The following is a 25,575-nucleotide window of genomic DNA, read 5'->3' as shown; positions in this document are numbered from 1 at the left end:
AATGAGTAGTTTCATATAATATTATGGCATTAGGTAAATCATATGCAATGTTAAGAGTTAGAAAATAGGTTACTTATGCTTAGTTACAAGATGACAATGATGAACTAATGCATAGAATGTAGTTGTAATGTGTTTAATTTTGCAAGGCCTAAGTGCATATGTAGGAGAGAAGGCCTGTTCTTTTCTTATATTAGCTATATTTTAGGCTGACAGGGATTTCTTAGTAAGGCTTAAATTATAGAGAAATGTAAAACTTCACGATGCGAAGCGCCTCTTTTTCCGTTCCCATGTTTCTGTTGCAGGTGCAAGGACGTGTAGCTCGTTAGTTAGAATAAGTCTTTGTTGTAGGAGTTGAGATATGAGGAGCAGACTGAAGGGAGTGAATTGGAATGTGAAATTGCAACTCCTAGTACGGATGGTGTCTGAGACCCAAGATCAAGCTAACGGACGATGGAAGATGGAAAGCTTTGGATGGAAATTTACAGAAGGAAGACCTGGCTGAAGAGGTGTGCCGAAGGGCGTGCTTGACGATTTTGGGGTTTGTATTAGGGACAGTGCCCCGTGGGTGGAGCAGACGAGACGTAGGCGGGAAGCTAGAAGGAGCATCATAGATCGAGCTCTCACTGAGTGAAGACTTCTTAGGAAGTTTCACTCCTGACACATCTATATGATTTTCTCGGTTGGAAGGGAATGTTAAGTAGGGATGCCACTCTAGAATAGAGTAGGGACAGAAATGCTTTGATTAATGAATTCGAAATTCGATGTCACTTTAGCGATTCTTTACCTGATGCTTTTAGAAGCTGTAATTCTCTTTATTTTTAGTCGAATGCGGATTCTTCGTAGGTTAGCTTTTGTGTTAGTGCCCATCTATCTTTTGTGCCTTGTATTGAGGTGCCTATATATTCAGATGTTTTTGTTGGTAATAAAAGGTCAAAACCTTAGATTCTGAGTCCTCTATTCATTTACGATGTCAAATTGCGGTAGATATGAATTGATAATTGTGTTTATTCCCTCTACGTTATTTGGCAAGTAAAAAGATCCTGGCGACCTGAAAGGGTTCTTGGAGATAAGTAGGTAGACAAGAATCCGGCCCTATCATTTACATGCATAGCACCTAGAGCAGGTAAGGGATTACCTTTTTCCTGATTTTGCTTTATCTTTGTGGCATTAAAAATACCTGCACCAGTTTATTTGGTTTTCAGAAGAAATCTATTTGGATGTCCACATTTATTTTGAAGCTTTTTATGTTGACTTGCTCTCTCTCACCTTCCTCTAACCCTCCAACCCCACACAGCCTACCCCTTGCACAGGGTTATGAATTCTCTATGACACATAGTAAGAATGGGTCGGAGTTTTGAGATGTAAATGATGGGGAATTATATTTTTGAAACGGTGGACTTTTATGAACCAGCTATATGGCTTCTTTGTAGTATTGCTACGTTAAGTTGTAAAGGTAGGAGTTGAAAATTGAAAATCCATTCCAGATGGAAAACTGCTACACAAATAGAATAGAATGAGAGGTGGAATGGTTCGCTCTGCCAGATGCTTGATAATTAGTAATATCATTCTCTTCGCAGTTGCAGGCCATTGTACACAGAGAATCATCCTTGCTGCTGAAGATGCTGAATAGCAGATTGTAAATTGGGTAAAACACAATGGCATATCCTTGCACATGCAGAGAAAAAGCACATTTGCCAACTTCAGGAAAGGCATTCAAGATATATTTGTAGCCCATTGAATTAATATCCGCAGGTTACAATTGAAACATCAGACGCGCATACTGCTAATGTTTTGGGAAAAACTGCTTTAAAAAACATATACAAAATTATCAGGATGAAACACAGCTGCGATTAATATTCTACATCTATTTCTGGGATTATAATATCTTCATGTACTCTAAGATAAATTACTGAGCATCATAAGATCGAAATATATCATGGACACACAAACGATATAAACATAGACCTAGTATGGTGTAAACATTTTTTACTCCTTCTGTTTTATGTGCGTTTATTTTGAGGATTATCTAGTAATAAATTTGTGAAATAATCAAGGTCTGACTATTTTTACATATTCTATTGACTATGGACAGCGAAGCTCTACTTGCCGATAAAGTCACTGAGAGCTCCAACTATAATTTTGTTTTTTATATGATTTCGAGCCCACGCGATTATTTTGAAAGATCTTAATGGATTACAGTATTTTAAATGTTTAACGTAAGGACTGAAGGAAGTTGACTCTATCAGCAAGACTAAGGGCCGATTTAATTTATGGCAGACGAACAAGCCACCATTGGCCTGGTGGAGGATTTTGTGTCCGCCAGGCCGAGGCTACTCAGTCCACCAAATTTATAAATGTTGACCTAGCAGGCGGTCATTTCTAAAAGCATTGGCTGGCAAGAACCGCCATCATGGCGGTTCCTGTCAATGCATTTTACTGTTTGTCATAGGGCTGTTTCAGAAGAATGCAGTTCTGTAACAAACAGTAATATTTTATTCTTTTCAGAAAGAAAATTTAGAAACTGGATTTTCTTTTTGTAAAGAGATAAAGTAATGTTCACCTTGCCATGGAAGGCTTCTCCCATGGCAGGGGAGAATTAAATGTTTTTACTGTTTCTTACCACCAGGTTTTACCTGGCGGTAAGAAACAGTAAAAAAGTACTACATGCCTGCCCATGTAAATTGAGTGGGCCGACATGTAGTCATTTTTCCTATGGTCCTTGCTCCTTAGGGCCATCGGAGGGGGTTTGAAGATGGAGCAGGCTCCACAGTGATCAACCCGAAGGTCAGCCTGCATCTAAATGTGACAAACAGACCTTATTCTTGGCAGTGAGGATACTCCATCCCTGCGACGGAGTATCCTTGCCACCAAGGATTAAATCAGGCACTTAGAATTGTATGGTCGTGCCAAGGCTGTGACAACTTGCAGTGATTTAACATTACTCTTAAAATTCTGTTCAAGATAGTGGATAGTAACAGGGCCCATATATGACAAAAAATGTTAAGGCTTTAAGTCACATGTATGATTAGTCAGATAAGGTAGGTATGCCTCCAATCAGCTTTTACCAATGCCACACAAAAATCCCCTCATATCTGCCTCCATAGCATAGCTCATAAATGGTGCAAATAAAATCTTCATGTGAATAAATCTTAGACCACCAGCTTATTAATGGCTCAATAAAGAGCATGAACCCATGCCTACTGAAGAGTTATGCTGGAGCATATGTCATTCTAAGGAACATTTCTGCCACCTCACGATTACTGAATTTCCTTTATCGTTTGTTTGTTTAGTGTCTTTCTCCTCTAACTTCCTTCTATCGACTTGACTTAAAACTAAACCCTAATAAAATGGAAGTGCTTATTTTTACCACAGCATCGTCCTCAAATTGGTGGCCAGACAATTTCGCAACCGCACCCCATCCCAAGTTGGCTACCAAGGGACACAATTTAGGCATTAACTTCAACACCAAATTTCCTTTAAAGACCATGCTCATAAAACTATCTTCATCTTTCTATCATCAGGTAATCACCCGTATTCTTTTGCTTAGAACTATTGAAATTTCTTGTACTTTATTCTTCCAGCCTGTTTAATGATGAGATGCAATGCATCCAAAATACAAACGTCCAAGTCATCCTGGGTGCCAGTAGTATAAGCTCCAGTACATCTCTGCTCCCTGCAATGATTGAGCCCATTCAGTATGCTTAAGTTTGTATGTCTTTGCCACAAATCACTCAATTGGACCTCCTCTATAATCATTGTCTCTCTTTTTCCACCTTACTACACCACTAGAATCCTACATTTTAGCTTGGTACGTTATCAGAAACTTACCGCTATTGAAGCTGTCACACTGGAGGCAGGGCCTTATCAGTGATCACCCCCAAAATCTGGAATTGTTTTCCCGTGAACCTTTGGTCAGCTACACTAAACCTTTTAATACTGGTTTAGCTGAAAAAAGTTTCCTGGGGCTCAACTTCCCAACTTTGCAGAACATTTTGTTTTCATACTTCAAATTACCTCCTGGTCAGGGTAACTGCTCTCCCCTTAGGCAGCTCCATCCTTAAGGCACTGCCCTAGCTCCTCCTAGAAACCCAGGTAGGTGTTCGAGGCCCTCCTCCACCCGCAGGCTCCTGCCTGTGTCTCATCCCTGGTGGTCCAGTGGAAGAGCCTGCTCTTCTGTTGGTCCACTCTGTCAGCCTTTTTCTGTCATTTTCAGTTGCTGTGTATCCTGTCTTTTTTCTGCTTTCTTTTTCTGTCTTTGCCTTTTTGTCTATTTTTTCTCTTTGCCTCTGTTTTTCCTTTTTCCCCCTTCCCACCACTGCTGCCCCACGGCCCCTCCCACCAGCGTGTTCCAACTCCCACCTCCCTCCTCCCAGCTGCTCTCCCTCCTTCCGAACCCTACTTAATGGCAGCCACTGCGTGACAAGGAGAGCAAGACCTCTGACCTCCTAGTAAGGGTAACTGCTCTTCCCTCGCGTAGCTCCGTCCTTAAGGCACTGCCCCCATCACCTTCTGGTGACCCAGGTGGGTGTTCGAAGACCTACTCCACCTGCATGCTCCTGTCTGCCATCATCACTTTTGGTCCAGTGGCAGAGCCTTCTCTTGTGCTGGTCCACTCTTTCAGAATTGTTCTGTCTTTGTCAGTTATTGTGTATTCTGTCTTTTTTCTGCTTTGTTTTTCTGTCTTTGCCTTTTTGTCTATTTTTTCCCTTTGCCTATGTTTTTGCTTTTTTTGCCCTGTTACTACCGCCTGCTCCCGCCTCCCAGCTGCTCTCCGTCCCCTGACTCCTACTTAATGGCGGCTGTTATGCGGCCGCGCCACTAACGAGCTGAAGGCACGCCAATGTTAAGCCCGTCTGTGCCCATCCGTGACCCGACCACAACCAGCGCCGACCAGAACCAGCGCCAGGGACCCTGCGCTGCTACAACCTCAGCACTCAACCCCGGACGCAACAACAACTGCCAGCTGTGGACGCTGTGCACCTCCCAAGTCCCGTTCTCCAAGCTGACACTGCTGCCGCACCTTCATCCACCTCCAGACCCAGACAGCCACCCCCAACCCACCAGATACCAGTGTACACAAACCTCTGAACTGCATCCTCCTCAACGTGTACTACCTGCACAAACACTCAGTAGAAGTTTGGGATCTCATCAACACTCACACGCCCAATGTCGCCTTCCCCACAGAGACCTGGACCAATGCCAGCGTCGCTCCTGACATCGCAACCACCATCCCTGATGGATACAAGAGCCTGAGGGAAGATCCCCCCCAACGGCCCCAGAGGAGGCCTCGCCATCCTTCAGAAAAGCTCTCTCCGACTGACAACCTCCATCGCGGATGACGCCTCGCCCCCCCCGTTGAAAACATCCACTTCCAGATCCAGCCCAAATCCAGAACGACTATCCACGGCACACTCGCCTACAGACCGCCCGGACCCGGCTCCCTGTTCAGCAACGCCATCGCAGACTACATAACTACCCACACGCTCACCTCCACAGACTACATACTGCTTGGAGGCCTGAACTTCTACGTAGACAACCTTAGAGACCCCAACCCCACCGCCCTTCTAGAGAATCTCACCAAAGTTGGACTGAAGCAACTCTTCTCCACCCACAAGGCTGGACAAACTCTCGACCCCGTCTTCGCCGGAGGAAACAACATTTTCTTCAGTCACACCACGCAACCTCTTTGGTCGGACCACCACTGCGTCCATTTCTTCTTCTCAAAACCCACCAAACACAAGCTCACGCAATGCCTCCCATGCAGACACTCAATGTAAATCATAGAAGAACACCTCGCCTCCACCATCAGCCACACTCCACCCCTTACCACGACAGACACCAACACAGCAGCAAACAACCTTTAACAATGGATCGCCAACTGTGCCAACACTCTTGCCCCCCTCCAGAACTCCACAAGACGACACAACCCGAAAGCCACCTGGTTCACCACAGACCTCCGAGAATCCAAGCACTCATGCTGATGACTGGAGAAAGCATGGAGATATCAGTAAAAACCCGGAAGCACACACCGCATGCAAGGTCGCCACCACGGCACACCACCAACTCATCAAAACAACTAAGAGAAACTTCATCCAGGACAGAATCCTCTCCAACTACCACAACTCCAAGGAACTCTTTGCCATCATACAAGAATTTACCAGACCCCATTGCAAAACTACCAATATCCCTCCCTCCGAAGACCTCTGCAACAAACTCAGCTCCTTCTTCCACCACAAGATCAGGATGGTCTACGACAACTTTGACGACCAAGACCACAGCACCAACTCTACACCTTCCACCAGTGATGCCACCCAGCCCACCCTCCTCACCTGGAGCCCTGTCAGCACAGAAGACACCACAAGGACTAAGAAAAGGACCCATTCGCCGCACATCTTCCACAGGGCTGCCACCACCAGCGCACCAGAACTACGACGACAATCAAATGCACCCTTGAAATAGCCACATTCCCTGACGAATGGAAATGTGCCAGAGTGAAACCCCTCCTCAAGAAGCCCTCCACAAACCCGACTGACCTCAGGAACTACAGGCCCATCTCTCCTCTCCCCTTTGCTGCTAAAGTCATTGAGAATGTAGTCAACAACCAGCTAACGCACGTCATAGAAACCAACAACATCCTCCTCTCCTCCCAATTTGGATTCCGAAGCAACCACAGCACCAAGACTGCCCTCAAAGCTGCCACTGATGACATCTGCACCCTCCTTGTTCAAGGCCAAACTGCATCCCTCATACTACTAGACCTCTCAGCAGCCTTCAACACCATCTCCCACCGCACACGAGCCACCAGACTCCATGACGCCGGCATGCAGGGAACTGCCTTAGACTGGATTTGATATTTTCTCTCAGGCAGAACCCACAGATATCAGATGCAGAGTACCCCAAGGATCCTCCCTTAACCCCACGCTCTTCAACATCTACATGGCCCCCCTCACAACCATCATCGGAAAACGCGGACTCAACATAGTATCATATGCCTTGGACACCCAGCTCATCCTCTCCCTCACTAAGGAACCCAACATCACCAGGCACAGTTTCCCGGAAGGAATGGGGGACGTTGCATCCTGTATGATTAGCAGCTGCCTGAAGCTCAACTCGGAGAAAAAGGAAGTCCTCATCCTCGGGTCCACCCTCTCTGCATGGGAAGACACCTGATGGCCCTTGGAAAAACTAGCGGACCATGCCTGCAACCTTGGCTTCATACTCGACTCCTCACATACTATGAACCGCCAGATTAATGCTGTGTCCTCCACATGCTTCAACACCCTCTGCATACTCTGCAAGACCTTCAAATGGATCCCCCAACTCCATGAAGACCATCACCCACACACTCAACCCCAGCAGACTGGTGATGAGTGTGTGGGTGAAATGCGCTCTACACCAGAATCAACAAAACACTCCTTTGTTGCAAACTCCAGACAGTCCAGAACGCCACAGCCAGACTCGTCCTCAGCATCCCACAACATGATCACATCACCCAGGACCTCAGCGACCTCCACTGGCTCCTTGTAAAAAGAACAATATGCTTCAAACTGCCCCCGCAAGCCTACAAAGCCCTCCATAACACCAGACCCCAATACCTCAACGAAAGAGTCTTCTACGCCCCCAAGAGAAACCTCCGCTCTGCCGACCTAGCCCTAGCCATGGTCCCCCGCATCCACAGGGCCAGAACGGGTGGCAGGTTCTTCTCCTACATCGCAGCCAAGACCTGGAACAAACTTCCCTCAGTATCTGACGAAGTCCGACACTACACCTATTCAGAAAGGAGCTCAAGACCTGGCTCTTTGGATGACCACGGAGTTGCCTGTAAACCCCCAGCACCTTGAGACCCTCACGGGGAGATTTGTGCTCTATAAATCCCTGATTGATTGATTGATTGATTGATTGATTGATTGAAATTATCCCATAGTGCACTAACCTGGGGGCAAATACAACTTGGGAGAATTTGTCTGCTCCCTGTATGCCAGACAGGGGAGTGTTTAAGTAAATTGACAATCTGCTTCCCCCTCAGCTACACCAAACTGGTTCTGGAAACAGCTCCACCTCCCACTGGGATGGTGCCAAACTGGCTACAGAGAGCCTGGGGAAAAAAATGTTTCTCTTTGCCAGGTCTCCCTTTACACTTAACTATGATAGAGCAGGCCACACCCTGTTACTTTTCAAGTTAATGACGTCCTTGAACTCTGGCAAGCTGCTCTTCCTCAGTTGGTAGGTGCCACATACTTCACTCCCAGGCCTTCCTGTGAAAAGGATTTTCAATATTTATCAGCTGGAAGCAATTCTTCCAACTCATGAAGTGGAGGTACTGGTGGGGTGATCTGCAAGCAGGCTGATGCCAGTTAGTCTACTGGAATTCCAGGCAGACAGAGTCTACATTTTTCAAAGACACTTTTCCTCAATATTTATTCAAAATTCAACTTCACTACTGAACTGTATTTCTAACAAGCATTAACAATAATAACGTTTGTAATATTTCAATTGTGTTCCAAAAGCTTGACCCAAATCAAATATTGGAGAGTTATGATTTTATTAAGAACTTTAGTTTATCTCATAGGACAGTTGGAGCCCTTCGCAGCACCATTAGATGTTGGGGGCTAGTCACTCTAGGTACATGTCAACATTAAATTCCTGCATGCACCATTTTTAAGTATTAGGCACCCTACCTTGTGGTTGAAAGGCCTATTTAGAGGTGAATTGTAATTGTTAAAAATAGGTCTCTTTTCCATCAAAAAGGGATATTGTCATGTTGAGTTTTCTGTCGATGATGATTTTGAGGTTCTTGGTGGTGGAGTTGGTCCTTGCTAGCTATGTTGGCCACTAGGTAGAGTTTCACTGTGATATGCTGTTCCGAAGGTCACACATATTGGCTTTGTCGTTGTTCAGCTTTGGATAGTTGGGTTTCATTCTGGGATGCTCCTAACCTGGTAACAGCTCACTCAAAGAAGGGTTTGAAACGTTCTTACTGGGAGTATGCACCGCATAGTACTTATTGTTGCCCCAGTGTAGGTAGGCTCACCACAAAATTTCTATGTGCTAAACTACACAGAACTGTGATCAATTTTGGAATTTAGCAATAAATCAGCTCCATGTCAAGAACCGGTGTTTCAGGTTTGGGAGCACTTGCCGCTATTAAACTCCTGATGAATGATGGGAACAATGGGCTGTTTGCTTTGCCATTTCATATTTTCTTTAACTGCAGGTTTTTGGGCTGGAGATAATGAGGGGTGGGTGTCATTCAGTCACATAGCACCCCATTTACTCTCATTGACAGGAATAAACACTGTTTGAAAAGTGATACACAGCAAATTTGATCTGACTCCTGCAGGGAGCTTGCTGAAAAGTTGCCGCGCTTGCAACTGGCGCCTTTGCAGATTTGTAGATAATGACAGCTGTTTAATCGTGTGGTTGTTATCAAACATAGGGAATGCACAAAAGGAAGGAAACATCTCCGCAAACGTTTTGTGCATAAATCAATTCAGCTGCCACGCTGAAGAGAAGCATGTTCTTACTGGTAACAAGCTATTACAAGCAGGCTTGCACAACTGCTTTGAGTCCTGATGCGTTAAGTTAGTTTTTTGGTAATCCGTAGCCCAATGTTTTATTAGCACTATTCTCCTTTCAGAGGGCAGTGAATGGTGCGCAGCTATTTTACCATATTTTCAAGGTTTCCTGACCTCCACAATTATTGTATCTTTCACTTTGTGCTAAGGTTTCTACCTTGTTTCAAACCCACTAACCGCAACCGACTACCGGTCCCTCCGAATGGTGTTACATTTGGTCACATGTGAAGGAGAACGCCAGATAATTAAAAGAACATTCCTTTCACCTTCTCCTTCCCTCATTTTACATTCATAAAATTCTCCCTTTGCAAAGGATGGGGATGGGAAGAATTGAGCCCACACAACTGTAACTAATATTGCAGTTTAGCATAGACTCTGCTCCGGTTTCATGAAAAAGTGTTTCATGTTGGGAGCCCTTGCTACCATTACGCTCTCAATGAATGACCGGGAACTGGCTGTTTAGTGTTCCCATTTCATCTTTTTTTCACCGCAGGTTTTCGGGCGGGAGATAATGAGGGGTGCCATGCAGTTACATAGGACACCATTTACTCTCACTGACAGGGTCACACTGGATACCTGAGAAGACAGGGCTCCAGGAAAGGTGAGCATATCATATTCTTCTTTGTGGGAATTAAGTGTCCCAGATGGATCTTAAAGGGAACAAATACATTAATTTAATTCCCAGGGGTGCTCATGACAGAAAAAGAAGGATGATTAATTTATGATAACTAAGAATATAAACCATTGAAGTCTCATATATACCCACTCACAGACCCACTCAGACACTAGCACACCCACTCACAGACCCACTCACACACTCACTCACAGACCCATTCACACACTCACAGATCTACACAAACACTCAAACACCCACTCACAGACCCATTCACACACATATACTCACAGATCCACACAAACACTCAAATACCCCCACACACACCCAATCACAGTCCTACTCACACACCCATTCACAGACTCACTCAGACATTCACACACCACCCACAGACCCACTCACACACACTCATACACCCACTCATAGACCCATTCACACACTCACACACCCACTCACAGACCCACACACCCACTCACTGACTCACACACCCACTCAAACTCCTGCTCACAGACTCACACACCCACTCACATACCCACTCACACACCCACTTACAGACAATTTAACACACTCACACACCTACTTACAGACCCATAGAGACACTCACCTACCCACTCATAGACCGATACAGCCACCCACATACATAAACTCACACACCCATACAGCCACTCACATACCCTCTCACATACCCACTCTCAAACAATATAGATTAAAGTAAGAAAAAAACACCATTAGAAAATCACGTAAAAACAAAGGTTACAGGGACTTCATCAGTAAGAAAAAACATTACATAAATGTACTTTAAAAAAACCCAAAGGTTACGAGGAAAATATTGTTAGAAAATAGAATTTCAAAAAATTACCTGAGTTTACTATAATTTACACCCCTGCAAGGCACTGCTTATGACCTCACATATTACATCACTTATGACATAGTCAGTGACATCACTGATGACATCTCAAATAAGAGCACTGATGAAATCATCTACATAACCACTTACACACCCACTCACACTCCATAAAACCTCTCATACACCCACTCTCACACCCACACAACCATTGACATACCCATTCACAGGCCCATACAATCACTCACACACCCATTCATTCATCCATACAGATGCCACACATCCATTCACTCACCCATACAGCCACTCATACACTGACTCACTCACCCACACAACCACTTACATACACATCCACACACCTATCCCCTAGTGCTTGGCCTTCTAAAAACAAGTGGGAGAGGGTCAAGTGGCCACTTTCCTGGGCTTATTTTGGCCCCGGGGACATCATACCCCGGGCCCAGCATAATTATAAAGGGGTGGGGCACGCAGCCCCCCTCCCCGGGCAGATTACAGCCCCATGGACGCATCCCCTTCCTGTATATAGATTGGAGAAGGGTCTGCGTGGCCTCAATCCATGGGCTGATTTAGCCCTGGGGACCCCATTACCCTGGTCCCAGTCACAATTCCGGGATATAACGGTTTCAATGACCACCCTCATGTGGGCAGGGGAAACCAGTGTTTGCTCTAGCTTGGCGGGAGCAATTTCAAAACTCCTCCCAAGCGGGAGCAAACTGCAAGTCCACTCCCAATAAGTGACCAGGGAGAGGGGCCACGAGTCCCCCTGCTCTTTGTACATTTGCCGGGTCCCACGGGCTGATATCAACCCAGGGAGGGGGGCTGCATACCCCCTGCACATATTGCAATACAGCCGGATCCTGGGTATGAGGTCCCTGGGGCTGAAATTGTCCTGAGTAGGGGGCTGCATGCCCCTCCCCAATAAATATGATGCTTAACCCCGGTGGATGGGGTGCCCAGGGCTATAATCAGCCTGGGGAGAGTGGTCTAATGCCCCCTCTGAAATATGTTGCTGGGCTCAAGGGAAGGAGTCCCCTGGTCAAAAGTGGCTCAGAGAGTTGGGCCCCTTGCTCCGCTCCCCCTAAAATATGCACAGAGTCCTGGGGGATGGGGCCCTTGGGGCCAAAAGCAGACTGGGAAGGGGGACCATGGGTTGGCTGACTATCTGGGTTGGCTGCAGGGCCTGGCTACAGGCCACCCTATGCACAGGGTTGATTTGGTTGCGTGCGGTGGTTGGCCACTGGGCTTGCAACAGGCCAGGCCTTATAGTCAACCCCAGACTGCACATGGCCGTGTGCAGCGGGGAGGAGGGGTGGCAGCAGGACCTGGCTGTAGGAAATGCACAGCACCTGTTCAATTAATGTCTTGTAATTAAATATTACCTTACATTAAAAACACCTCTAGAAATTCACGGATTAAACCAAAGGTTACATTGACATTATAATTAGAAAATAGCATTAAAAAACCAAGAAAAACCAATGGTTACGGGGACGTTATAGATTTAAAACATATAAAACCATAGAATTTTAGCAGGTATAGGTATAGTTATCTTAAGAAACTGTAACTAGTGCTATAAGGTTACTTTATCTTGTGCCTTCACCATGCACTGCTAATTTCCCTACATTTTACATCGGTCATGACATCTTCAGTGACATCAATGATACAATTATTGAAGAGAAAACTGTGCAGGTAGGTTTGTATATATGTTTAACTCCCATAAATGCTTTAAAACACTTACACTCACTTGGTGATGTCATCAGTGTGCCATTTGAGGTGTCATCAGGGATGTCACTGACCATGGTCATGAGAGATGCATTATGTGAGGTCATAAGCAGTGCATTACGGGGGCGTAAGTTATAGTTAGCTCACTAAACTATAATTGCTGAATTTCTCTGGTTTTGTATGAGTGAAACGTGAGCCTAACTATAGTTTTTTCTGAGAAAGTTCAGTGGAGTGCCACCAGTACACCCGCCAGAGCAATGTAGGACTGCTACAACCAAATATATATATATTTTTTAACACCTGAATCAGAATCCACTTGTTAAGAACAAGCCTTTCTGTTAAATACAAATGATCTAATAGCACCTGGTTCCTCTAACCCTGTTTCATCCTCACACCATACAGAAAACATTATGGTGAACAGTAGAAATGCTTTCTCCGAGCTTGCCCCACTCCCGAGACATTTGGTGGAGACCCACTTAAAATCTATGAGTTAATGGCGAAATGTCAGCCACATTTGTTGACCAACACACAACATTTTTCAGATGATGCCTAAGAGAACAAGTCACTCCAGTCCCTTTGTGAGGCTCAAGACACACATTGGTCTGGTGCGGCCATTGGGAAGGGAAGGGAATGGCAGTCTGTATGAGGATTTCATGACGTGCTGGTGAAAATAACTGTATATATGACTTGAGATGTGGGCTTAATCGCAAACCTTACAACAAAATGGCTATCACAAAACCTATTGTGTTCTAAGGATAGTTTTTCTAAACACTAGTCGTATGTTTGATTGACTTGGTTCTAACGAGATTGGCAACCATCACACCGATACTTTACTAAGATTGACATGTTGCAACCTCTTCTGAAAGAACACAGCGGGTTTTACTTGGGCTTTAACAACTCAAAACGTATCGAAGACATTCACGAGTGTGACCTTGACTGCTCTACACCATTCCTCTTCAAAGTAGAAGGGCAGCACTTTCCACTTTATTAAACCATATACCATCTGCCTTTTATAAACTTGTGACTACCCAGTTGATGTTTGATTGTTTCTGTTCACTACCTTGGGCAAGGTAGTGGGTTGCTCATACAGACTGGCTGCTCTTGAGCAATGTGAAGTTCTTTGAAATTACCCTAGCCATGCTTCACCAATGTGGCATAGATGGGGTAAAAGGTGTTTGCATCTGCTACAAATAAACTCAAAAATTAAAAAATATCATGCACAACACTTTAGCTTCTGAAATGGATTATAAATGTTTATAACATCAATAAAGACTTGTGCGTCAGCCTTATCCGTGACGACCATCGGAAACTGGTGGATCGAGTGAAGGACGGAGAAAAGAAAATGGAGGATATACAGCCAACGCTCGATAAGCACCAGCAGACTCTCCAGGAGGTGCTGCATCGTCTGACCATCATGGAGGAACGGGCGGACGATTTAGAAGGGCGCTCAAGGCGCTGCAACATTTGCGTAGTAGGGCTACCCGAAGGAAGTGAAGGCGCGGACCCCCTGCAATACTTGGAGACCTGGGTGAAATCCTTCACTCCGGAAAAGGATCGCTCCGCATTCTTCTCCATGGAAAGAGCCCACAGGGTCCCAGCCCACAGAGCGCCCCCAGGGGCGCCCCCGAGGCCGCTGTTAGCAAAGTTCCTCCACTTCCGGGACAGAGATGCGGTACTACGCGTGGCACGAGTGGTGGGCACACTGCGGGTCGACAACCAGCGAGTTATGGTGTTCCCAGACTATGCAAGAGCAGTTCAACAACAACGGGCCTCCTTTCTGAATGTAAAACGCCGACTGCGTGAGAACAATATCCAATACTCCTTGCTTTTCCCAGCTCGCATCAGGTTGGTCTACCCCGACTCTACTGTGTTTTTCACTAATGCCACGGAAGCCCAAGATTGGGCGGACCTGCATTGCACGCGACAGTCTAGAGCGGAGATCACAAGAGACCCACACCCTAAGCCTCCACAATCCGGAAAGCGATCGCAGCGGCGCCCACGCGGTGGAGTGAGTGGCAGAGCTCATGCACGCACCCAGGACTCTCCTGACCTAGAGCAAATTGTGAAAGAACGGAGGGAGGCCCTACAAGCGGTGATCGACCTGCAGGTATCTCCCCTGCCGGACGACATTGACCGGCCACCACATATCTTTACCTCGGAGGAGGAGAATGACAGTGACGGAACAGTGTCGGGGGAGGACTCTGTGACACCCCCCATGGTCACTCCGCAGATGGCAGACCTCATCCTGGATGAACAATCTAGCGCCCATGCGAAATAAGAGGGGACTTCTGAAACTACCATTGAGCTAAGTACACTTTCTCCCCCACCTGCCGAACCCCGACCTCAATCTTGTTACCTGCTACAGCAGGAGCAACGTCCATTTTCCCTACTAATGGCCCGATTCGTTTCTGGCCAGTACGTATGCACCGCCACCCCCTTCTTCTATTGTTGTACCCCCCTTAATTGGGTAAACAGGTTTGGACGCATCGTCCTTGGCGATGGACCCTAGGCATTGGGAATGTTCCCCGACCCCGTTTGTTCTGTTGTCTGCCCCAGTTCAACACTTTTCCCACCCCCCATATGGAATGATAGGGATCCAGCCATCTCCTACTCATGCTTACACAGCGTCGGGGGATACAGACACCCTTAGCCAGCTAGAGCGACCGAGTTTTGCACACCCCAATAGGCGTAGTCCCCGCGCATGGCGCATAGGTACAAAAACATGACACCTCATACGCCACACACTGATATTACCATCCTCACCCTGAATGTTAGGGGGCTCCACACTCCGCGCAAACGATATGCGGTGTACTCCTATGCAAAGCGTCACGACCCCCCGATAGTCTTTTTTACAAGAGACGCACCTCATTGCGAAAGAGGTCGGGAAACTGCAGTCGAAATGGAGGGGTCTCATATGCGCCACAACCTATTCGGCGTATGCACGAGGGGCATTGATCTGGGTGCGGCCGGGAAATCCCTTTCAGGAGCTTCGGAGGGTGGTCGACAAAGACGGTAGATATGCGCTGCTGGAGGGTCTATTGGACGGGCAGGTAGTGCTTCTCGGTAGCATTTATGCCCCAAATGTAGAACAGGACACATTTTGGGACCATCTCACAGGGGTCCTTGCCCCATTCGCTTCCATACCATGGGTCCTGGGAGGAGACTATAACTGCACACTCTACGTGAACCTGGACCGTTCGCACCCGCCTCCCCCGCATTCTCCAGCGCATAAGCAAGCTGACAGATTCCGGGCTTGGATTACACACTGGTCACTCACCGATGCTTGGCGAATGCGCCACCCCCTGGTCCGCTTGTATTCCTTTCACTCCATCCCACACAATTTGCGCGTCCGTCTTGACCGTTTCTTATGCTCGACGGCTATACTGCCCAGGATTGCCCACACGGACTACCTGGGCAGGATCGTCTCTGATCATGATGCTCACATTCTCCAGTTACATTGGCGGCCCCACACCCGCCGGTTCCCACGTGGCGCTTACCGCGGGACTGCCTATCGGACCAGATCTTTCGGCACGATCAGGAGAGTAGCATCCAAGACTATTTCACACGCAACTCGGGTACAGCATCATCCAGGGTAGTGGAGTGGGATGCGTTTAAGGTGGTGGCCCGGGGAGAGTGCTAGAAGCAAATAACGGGAGTCAAGAACAGGCCCTTACCACTGCGGAGCATCTCTTGGCGACCCTCACCAAATGGGACGTTACGTCCGAAGAGGAGACACGGCGTATAGCCGAGGCAAAAACTGCCTACCAAGCTGCCTCCGCGGACTGACGAAAGTACAACTTCTGATCATACGCTACACGGATGCATAGAGCGAGAGACAAGACGGGCACTCTACTGGCGTGGCTGGCCAGGCAGGACACGGAAGTCAAACCCATCACCGAGATACTTGACCCTGGGGGAGTGTTAGTGCGTTCCCAGGCGGGAATTCTTGGGGCCTTCCGCGACTACTATGCTGAGACATATAGCGACCCCGCCTCTACCCTGCAAACTATAGTAGATCGATTTCTCGATCCTCTACCTATCCCAACGATCACGAGGACGGAGAAGGAGGCGTTAGACGCCGTAATAGCCTCGACGGAGGTGACACGAGCCCTGCATGCCCTGTCCCGAAATAAGGCTCCGGGACTGGATGTGTTCCTCCTCGAATATTACACGACATTCTCAGTGCACCTAGTCCCTCGATTGGTGGAGGTGTTTGCGGCGGCGCTGAAGAAGGGAGAACTGCCGAAATCCATGCGAGAATCCGTAATTGTGACGTTCCTGAAACCACATAGGGACCCACAGCAAGTGGCCTCCTATCGTCCAATATCGCTGTTGTCCGCAGATTGCAAACTCTTCGGGAAGACACTGGCGGAGAGATATGTGCAAATCATACGTTCCCTGGTCCACCCGGATCAGTGCGGATTTATACCCGGCAGATGCACGTCCCAGAACATACGTCGGGTCTTCCACATCCAGGATCAGGTACGGGGGATATACCCTCGAGCGGCCTGTCTCATCTTAGATCTCGAGAAGGCCTTCGATTCCCTCACATGGCAGTTTTTGTTCTCGGTGCTGCAGCGAGTGGGCATTGGGCCCACCCTCCTAGCTTATACGTGCCTACTGTACACTGGGCTGACCTCACGGGTACGCCTAGGCCGGTGCATATCGACGGAGTTTGCGGTTCAGAGGGGCACGCGACAGGGCTGCCCGTTATCCCCTCTGCTTTTTGCTCTGGCGGTGGAGCCTCTCGCCATACGACTCCATCGGGAAGGGGAGAGCTGGGGCATCCCGATAGCAGGCACAGTGCATAGTGTTTCCTTATACGCTGATGACTTGCTGATCTATGTGCGGGACATCGCGGACGACCTGACCCCCCTATGGGAAACTTTGACGGAATTTGCCGCGGCCTCGGGGCTACGGGTGAATTGGAATAAATCCACAATATATCCGCTGCATCCGGAACTGCCCTCACAGGAGGTTCGCCTAGGAACTCAGCGAGTGCCCTGGAGCGCGGAGGCCCCCCGATATCTTGGGATCCGTCTTTACCGCTCCCCCACAGATATGTTTGAGGGTAACCATGGCAGGGCACTGGCGAGTATTAGGGCCATGGTCGGATTCTGGAAGAGTCTTCCATTGGCTCCAATTGGGAGAGTGGCATTGGCCAAAATGATCATGGTTCCAAGATTGCTGTATTTCTTTACCAACCTGCCAGTAATCCCGCCCAGAGCTTTTTTTCAGGACCTAGACTCCCTTCTCAGTGCGCTCATTTGGGGGTCCGCCAGACACAGAATAGCCCTGACAAAACTGCAGCTACCCACCACGCAGGGTGGCTTGGGAGCCCCCTCATTCGAGGCCTACTTCTTGGCAGCACAACTGCAATGGCTGTCTCATTTGACGGCAGACAGGCACAATGTAGAAACTCATACCGTCACGGGACGGATATCGGTTCCGGAGATCCGTCGCCTGCTCCTTCCTGGCACCCATCCAAAGCGCACACACCCTCTACAGGTGTCAGTGGCGCGTAGGTGCATGCTGCGGATACACCGCATGTCCCCCAGGTCTCCGTTGTACTCCCCTCTACTTACCTTGGCGGGATGGCCCAAACGGGAACACTACTACACAAATAGCACGCTTCGCACATGGACGAGCTGTGGCTTAACAGAGGACGGGCAACTACGACCGTTCCATTGCCTGGTGGAGGAGTACGATCTCCCCCAGGACAATTCCTGCTTCACCGCCAACGATAGCTACCGACCGTATCAGGACCTAAGCAAAGGGGAACCACCCACGCATCCAGTTCTCCACACGATTCTACGCATGGGAGCAGGGCACCACCTAACTACATGGCTTTATAAAGCCATACGGGAACTGACTAGTAAGCCATTAGAGACCCTACGAGCCACCTGGGAGGCGGAAATCGGGCGGGTGCTCCATGAGGGGGAGTGGGAGAGAGCTCTGAGATACCCTAAGAAGATCTCTAGAAATGCACACTTTAAAAACATTCAATATTACATCCTACACAGGGCCTATCTAACACCTGCACGCCTCCAACGATTCTACCCTGACACTCAGTTCCTATGCCCCAGATGTCATGAGCGGAATGCAGACTTCCGACATATGTTTTGGAGTTGCTCCGTCATTAACATTTTCTGGCACCACATTCACACTGCTTTGGGTACCCTCACTGGGCTAACTTGTATGAACACTTGGGAGGCCGGCGCCATAGGCATCTTCCGCGCAAGTAAGCAGCACAAGGTGCAGACTCGCTTCCTCTCCCTTGCGGTGCTCTTGGCCAAACGCAGCATCGCCATGCATTGGCGTTCCCCCACCGGTCCACCGTTGGCGGCGTGGGTGGGAGCTATGCACAAATGGGTGGCGGCGGAGGAGGAGACGTTACGGGAGGAGGAGGTGAAAGGGACTCGCAAGTACCCTATATCAATGGAATGGGCCATGCTATTGTACCAGTTTAGGCAGCTCTCCCCGGGGGCGGACCCACCTGACGACTCATCTACCTGGTCAGTCCAACGCAAACAGTCACAGACCCTACCCAACTGATTTCTCGGGACCCCGACTGCGCAAGCTCATAACAAGCTCTAGCATCAGGTATACTACCGCAGTTCTCGGACGCACCAACTAGGATAGGCAAACATGACTGTCAGAGGTGCCTTGTCCATACGACGCTGCATATCCTCACTAGTGTGACTGGGTGCGTTCTTCCATACCCATCCCCTAGTTCATGCCTGTGTTACGCCCCAGTTTCTATGCCATATATGGAACCCGAGACAATAGGATATAAACCACATGATATCTCTATACATTGTTCATGCTTCCTGGTTACGAATCAGCGGTGCATACAGTTGCTGAATACCATTGCTGGATGTATAATCTGATATGACTATTTGAAGATTATGTATGATGTACAATGTGTGAAATATGAAAATGGCAATAAAAATAAGTTAAAAAAAAAAATCAATAAAGACTTGTGAGTCTAGCTATGCACAGTAGAATGGTAGTGACTACCAGGTTGCACATTTGATGGCATACTACTCATTGAGTAAAAGTTCTTAAATATCAACAGATATGGTATTTTTCTTAAAATGGAGAACGATCATTACTCTTACCTTTAGGAGTTTTGTATGTAGCAGAAGAGTGTAGGCAGCTTCAGTGAAGTTCTCACGTTCTAAATGAAGGTCTCTCAATTTATACAAGTATCTATTAGATTTAAAGAAAAGTCAGTGTGGAAAATATAAAATATCAACATTGCACTCACATATCAATATAACACAAATTCAAAAAAATAAATGTAGAGAAAAGCCTAAAATTAATCACAATAAAGTATACTGAGGTGCCCTTTGCAGCTAAGGTTGAATAAACACTATATGGGAAAAAACTGTTTTGCTTCACTCATAACTTAGAACCCATTCGACAAACATGGAGTAAACAATTTAAAATGTGCTAAGAGATCTGAAACTGATCTTTCCAAATTTGGTGCACTTTGGTCAAGGGATTGATATTACAGGTGACCCTAACATAAGTGTTTTTTAACTTCAATATTGCACTTCCAATTGAAAGTTGTCTCTTTGAGAGTAAGAACTATAGACATATGTAACGACATCAGTTTTCACATGCATGTCGTAATATTTTGTATAATTATAATGTGGTGTATTTTCATTCAGCTATTTAGAATCTAAAAGGCAAAATGTATGTAGCCATTGTGCATACCTTGGTTGAGTATATAACCATTAGTTGTGTGTGAACATTGTGGAAATTTGAGAAAGCACAGAAGCACAATGAATGGCAGACATCAAAAAAATAAATCACACAATCTTTTTGGGTTTAATACCTCTGTAGAAAATGCAAAGGGCAACCATCTAATTGCCCTTACATCTGATGGCCACAACTTACATATTAAAAATCATTCAAATGAACCATCAGGTACTAAGATATTCAAAGATCTGGGGTGCATTAGAAATAGATTGAAGACTCTTTTGTGAGACAGTGCTATCCACTCCATTCTGGAAAAGGTATGTGTTGTGATTAATTTAGCTCTCCTTTACTGTATCACTTTATACCTCTGACTTTCTCTCCCACTGTCTTGATTTGCATTCTATTCTTTCCAATTCTCTCATAATCACTCTCAGTGACTATAGATTCTATGGCATAAATTCCACTATGTAAGTGTTCAGCAACTGAAATCAACTTTACTCTCTATCATTTTGTCTTCTGATGTTGGTTATTAATCTTTATATTTTGCTTTTGAATTCTTGTGAATTCTATTTAGAATTAAAATCACCTAGCATCATGGTGTGAGTGTTTTAATTTAATGCTCTTAATCTTTGCATTATCTTCAGTTATTACCTCATTTATATGAACAGTGTTATACATACATTTTATTATCCATAACAGTATGATTTACTTCCTCTCTGCCTGTGTACTCAAATATGTAATGATTATTATTTATTTTCTCTTCTTGTCTCCCACCACTACCAAGAAAGCAATTTTCTGACATGTTCATTTTTCATTTGCTATTAGACTGAGACATCACAACCAATATTGCATTGTATGAAATCTTTTCATTAAAGCCTTAGGCCTTATCATGCAAGTATAACCACTGATACGATACATATACTTGCTTTGGAATCAAGCCATTGCCATTATGTTAATTAGAGCACAATGGTAAATACGTTTTTACCTCTAGTGGCTAGTGGCTAGTGGCTAGTGACTATGGTAAAAAGAAATCTATTTGACTTAGATTGCTGTAGATTTATACCAGTTGATGGTAACCTTACAAACATTGCTATATGTGACTGTCACACTTTGCTCACTGATACTGGAGACCCAAAGGCAACAGCACATAGATCACTCTTGCAGCAGGAGATATTCGGTTCACTGTTGGCAAGTGGGTGGTCTTGGTACAGAATGTCCAAGGCGAAAGGCAAGGAATAGCAGATGTCCATCACTGAGCGAATGTTTGAGATAATTTAGAAGGAAGATCTGTTTACCTAGGAAAAGTAATGGATGATTTTGGAACACTTTCAGGAATCGCTGCTACTGAAGCATTTAGTCTTAGCCATCTTTACCAGGAAAAGGATTAAAACACTTGCAAGGTGATATCTGTGCCACAGAACATTTCAGAAAGAGGTTGAACAAGTTATAGTAGGAGGCAGACATATAAAAAAAATCATGGTGCCTTAAGACGCATTCCCACTGGTGGTCATTCCTTTGAAGCAAGTTGTTTCATTTTATTTGTATTTTATTTGTTGTGTTTGTGCATGCTAATGCAGACTGGAAGCTGCTTTAGCATGTTTTCAAGAGGTAGCAGGAAATAGGTAAGGAGTATCTAGCATATAATGCAAATACAAGCAAAAAGTGTTTTTGAAGTGTTTAATGCAAACAGAGGTTTTACCTGAAGATTAATTGAAGAGATGTTTCTTCAAGGACTCACAGAACTCGATTGATTAGCTACCACTCAGCCATTTGTTCCACTCAAGGTGCTTAGTGCATTATCTCTAACTGAAGTGCCTTAGCCACCTGCTTAATAAAGAAGCCCACAGTGTGGAATCCAAAAGTGAACTTCTTTTCCATCAGGGTCAATGGATTATAGCAAGATGTAATAAGAGGATAATAGTCATGATCAAGAGGTTTGCTTAAAGATTCAGCAACACAGCTGCAGGCCTGGAAAGGGTATGAGCCACCAACATTAATGCAATATTTAGAAGAGAAAATTATGTGAAGCGGTTTGTAGAAATGCATATTTCCAATTACTGATGATTTGAATGAAGAAAAACCTCAAGATGGTAAAAGACATTGAAAAAACCTACTGCAGTTTTAAAGAAAACGATTGCAAAACAAGATGAAGAAACATGGAGTGGACGCAGAAGGAAGTGGAAAATAGAATATCAAGTGAATGCTGAAGATTAGACAAAGAAAAGTAAATAGACAAAAGTGAATTAAAAAGAGGCTGGTTTACATACTTGCCAAGAGGTATAAGGAGCATCATTTGAAAATGCTGAAAACGAAATCATTAAAAGAATACAGCAGTGAACTAGAGTAACTTAATAACAGTGGCTCAGACACAGACACAGACTCCTGCAGTATGAGTTCTGGATCTAGCAGCTCTTCTTCAACTGTTTCTAATAAAAGCACTTTTGTAGAATCAAAATCAAGAAGAAAAGATAAGACTGTCGGAGAAGAGAAAAGCATCCATAGACAGGGCACACAAAAGAAAAACCTGGAGCAGACGAGGTGGATCAACAAGATCAAAAAGATCAAAAAGAAGAAGAGAAAAGACGAAAAGATCTGATAACCAGATCTTAGTGAAAACTAATTACAATTTTTGAAAAAAGAAATAGCAGTTGGAATTCATCAGATCACAAACCCCTGTGACAATCCAATGGATATACATAAGGATAATCAATATTGCATTCAACAGAAAAATACAGTACATTACAGAAGGCAATGCATGGGACGTACAACATAAGAAAGAAAAAGAAGCAATGCTTACATTCATGTGCATAAGACCATAGGCGTTCCTCACCTGAATCTACAAATCCCAGTTGAACCATGCCCATATTCTGTCAAATCTCATAAGTGATGGAATACACCCCACTCTAGGCAGCGCCTGTTTGGCATCATGTATTTTTTAATGGTTAACCACCATTCAGCAGCAGGCAGAGGGATGAATGAAACCCATGATCTGGCAATACAGATTCTGGCTGAAACTATTAGTATGGACAATAACCGTCTTAACCCAGTAGCAAACTCCATTATATAACCCACCATTATTTTAGTAGGAGTTAGCTGGAGTTCATATACTAGACTTGAGGTAGCCAATTTAAACACGTCCTCCCAAATTGCCTTAAAGGCAGGAGATGTGTAGAATATCTGCTGCTTAACAACCACACATGGGGCCGTGAATTTTATCTGGATAAGATTTACAACTGATCTCATAAGCTTTTCTGGCGTATACTATAACATACAAACAGTCTTAAATTGCTGTAATTTTAACTTGGCTGAGTGCACAGCCTCCTCACACACCTCCAAGGCCCGATATATTTCCAATGAAAGCACCTCCTGAGAGAGCACTTTATTCCATTAAGCTGCCAAGCGTGTACTGTCATCCCTCTCTTGATCAGCCCTTGGTAAATGGTACTGATCATCAATTTCAAGCTGAGTTTGAGTATAGTTGTGAAAATAGCAGGTGCTTCCAAATTGATTCACTTAGAAACAAGAAGTGCCATCTTTGGTCTCTAACGTGTTGTAATTTAAAATACTCTTTATTGGTAAAGTCGGACTTTAATTCACAATTCTGAAAATACTACTTTTCTTGTCCTAACCAATTGGTGCATGCAGCCTGTGTCCTGGGTCACATGACTAGATGTAATTGGCATTTGGCCTAAGTGTATTCCTCCCATTCAGTGAGACAATAGGGCTTAGGTGTGGTCAGGATGGTTCATACTAACAGGATGGGTGGGGACTCCCACCACACTTGAACTTCAACAGGGGCTGACGCCTGCACTCACAAAGTCCTCTGCACTAACATTTTGTCAGCCCAGACATCTTGGGGCCTGGGCAAGGGAAGGAAGCGGAGGAAATTCCAGAATCAGGAGTGGGGGTAAGTCTAGAGGTTTCTCCTAAATCAAAGCTGACACCAGTTATAAAAATAAGACCCTCAGATCCACTCTTCAGAATACTCTTGAACCTGCATACTCTACAAGAAGAAGGACTACCCAGCTGTTTGAGCATAGTCCTGCTGCCTGAGGCCTGCCTTGTGGCTTGAAACCAGGACTACCAGGTGTCTCCAAGGGCAAATCGCCTGGCCTCCAGTTCTGAACTATAGGTATAACAATAGGCTCCTGACCGGCGACTTCATAGGAACCGATGCAGAGTGACTCATCCCGACCCAAGTCCTTGCTTCTTCAGCTCCAAGCTGGTGGTTTAATCAGAAACGATGCATCCTGTCACATCTCAATACCGGACCTCACAATGCAGCTCCTGAGTGGCAACTTCACTAGCACTGACCCAGCACAACTTATCTCAACGCAAGTTTCAGTGATGCAGCCCCAGGCTGGTGATTTCATCAGCCCGACATAGTGCGATGCATCTCAACACCAGCATCAGAGCTACCGATCAGTGGCTTCAACAACACTGACCCAGTGCGAAGCATCTCAATGCAGGGGCAAGCATCCTGGCTCCTAATCGACGGCTCCTTGACGCAGCGTGCTACCTGCCAATGCAGACTTTGCATTTTGGATTCCAAGGACACAAGGTGCTATCTCAGCAGGCCACACCTGGTCTTGTGCCCAGCCTGCGACCCCATCGCCGTTGTCCCGAACTTGTGACTTTCTCCTAGTCCAGCACGATCAAATAACCGTAGTTAGCTCTATTTGCTTCAAAGCACTATTTTACCTAAATCTTTGGATCCACTCTTTGGATTGTATGTCCTTTTGGTGTCATTTTGTTAATTAAGGATTACTCTGCTTCTCTAAGATTGGTGTGGGATTTTCTTCTGCTGTGTTTTTATTGTATTTTTTTTATTTTTCAGTTGAATAAATTCTTTATATATTGCCTCTAAGTTAAGTCTGACCGCTTTTTTCAAGCTACCAAAGTGTTAAGCTGTGTTGCACCCTGACAGGGAATGTGGTTTTTGCTGGAGAAAGATTTTCACCCCCCCTAAATCCAAAAAAAACAGTTTTCTCACACTAAAGATGCAGGATGTGCTATCAGTGCAGCTCCTGATAGGCGGCTTCACCAGCACTGACCCAGTGCAATGCATTTCGAGACAGCAGCCCTACACTGGTGGCTTC

The 25,575-nt window shown here is 45.8% G+C and overlaps 1 protein-coding gene across 1 annotated transcript in view; it reads right to left on the bottom strand.

Annotated features, from left to right (window-relative positions):
• DOCK2 (dedicator of cytokinesis 2) overlaps positions 1-25,575 on the bottom strand; it is a 1,824,799-nt gene that overhangs the window by 169,253 nt on the left and 1,629,971 nt on the right. Inside the window, exon 37 of the mRNA XM_085617853.1 lies at positions 19,891-19,981. Within this exon, the coding sequence (XP_085473979.1) occupies positions 19,891-19,981 (91 nt within the window). The remainder of the gene's footprint in view (positions 1-19,890; positions 19,982-25,575) is intronic.

The sequence above is a fragment of the Triturus cristatus genome, chromosome 7 (assembly GCF_964204655.1).
Source record: "Triturus cristatus chromosome 7, aTriCri1.1, whole genome shotgun sequence".
Lineage (NCBI taxonomy): Eukaryota > Metazoa > Chordata > Amphibia > Caudata > Salamandridae > Triturus > Triturus cristatus.
This window is presented reverse-complemented; position numbering and strand designations above follow the sequence as displayed.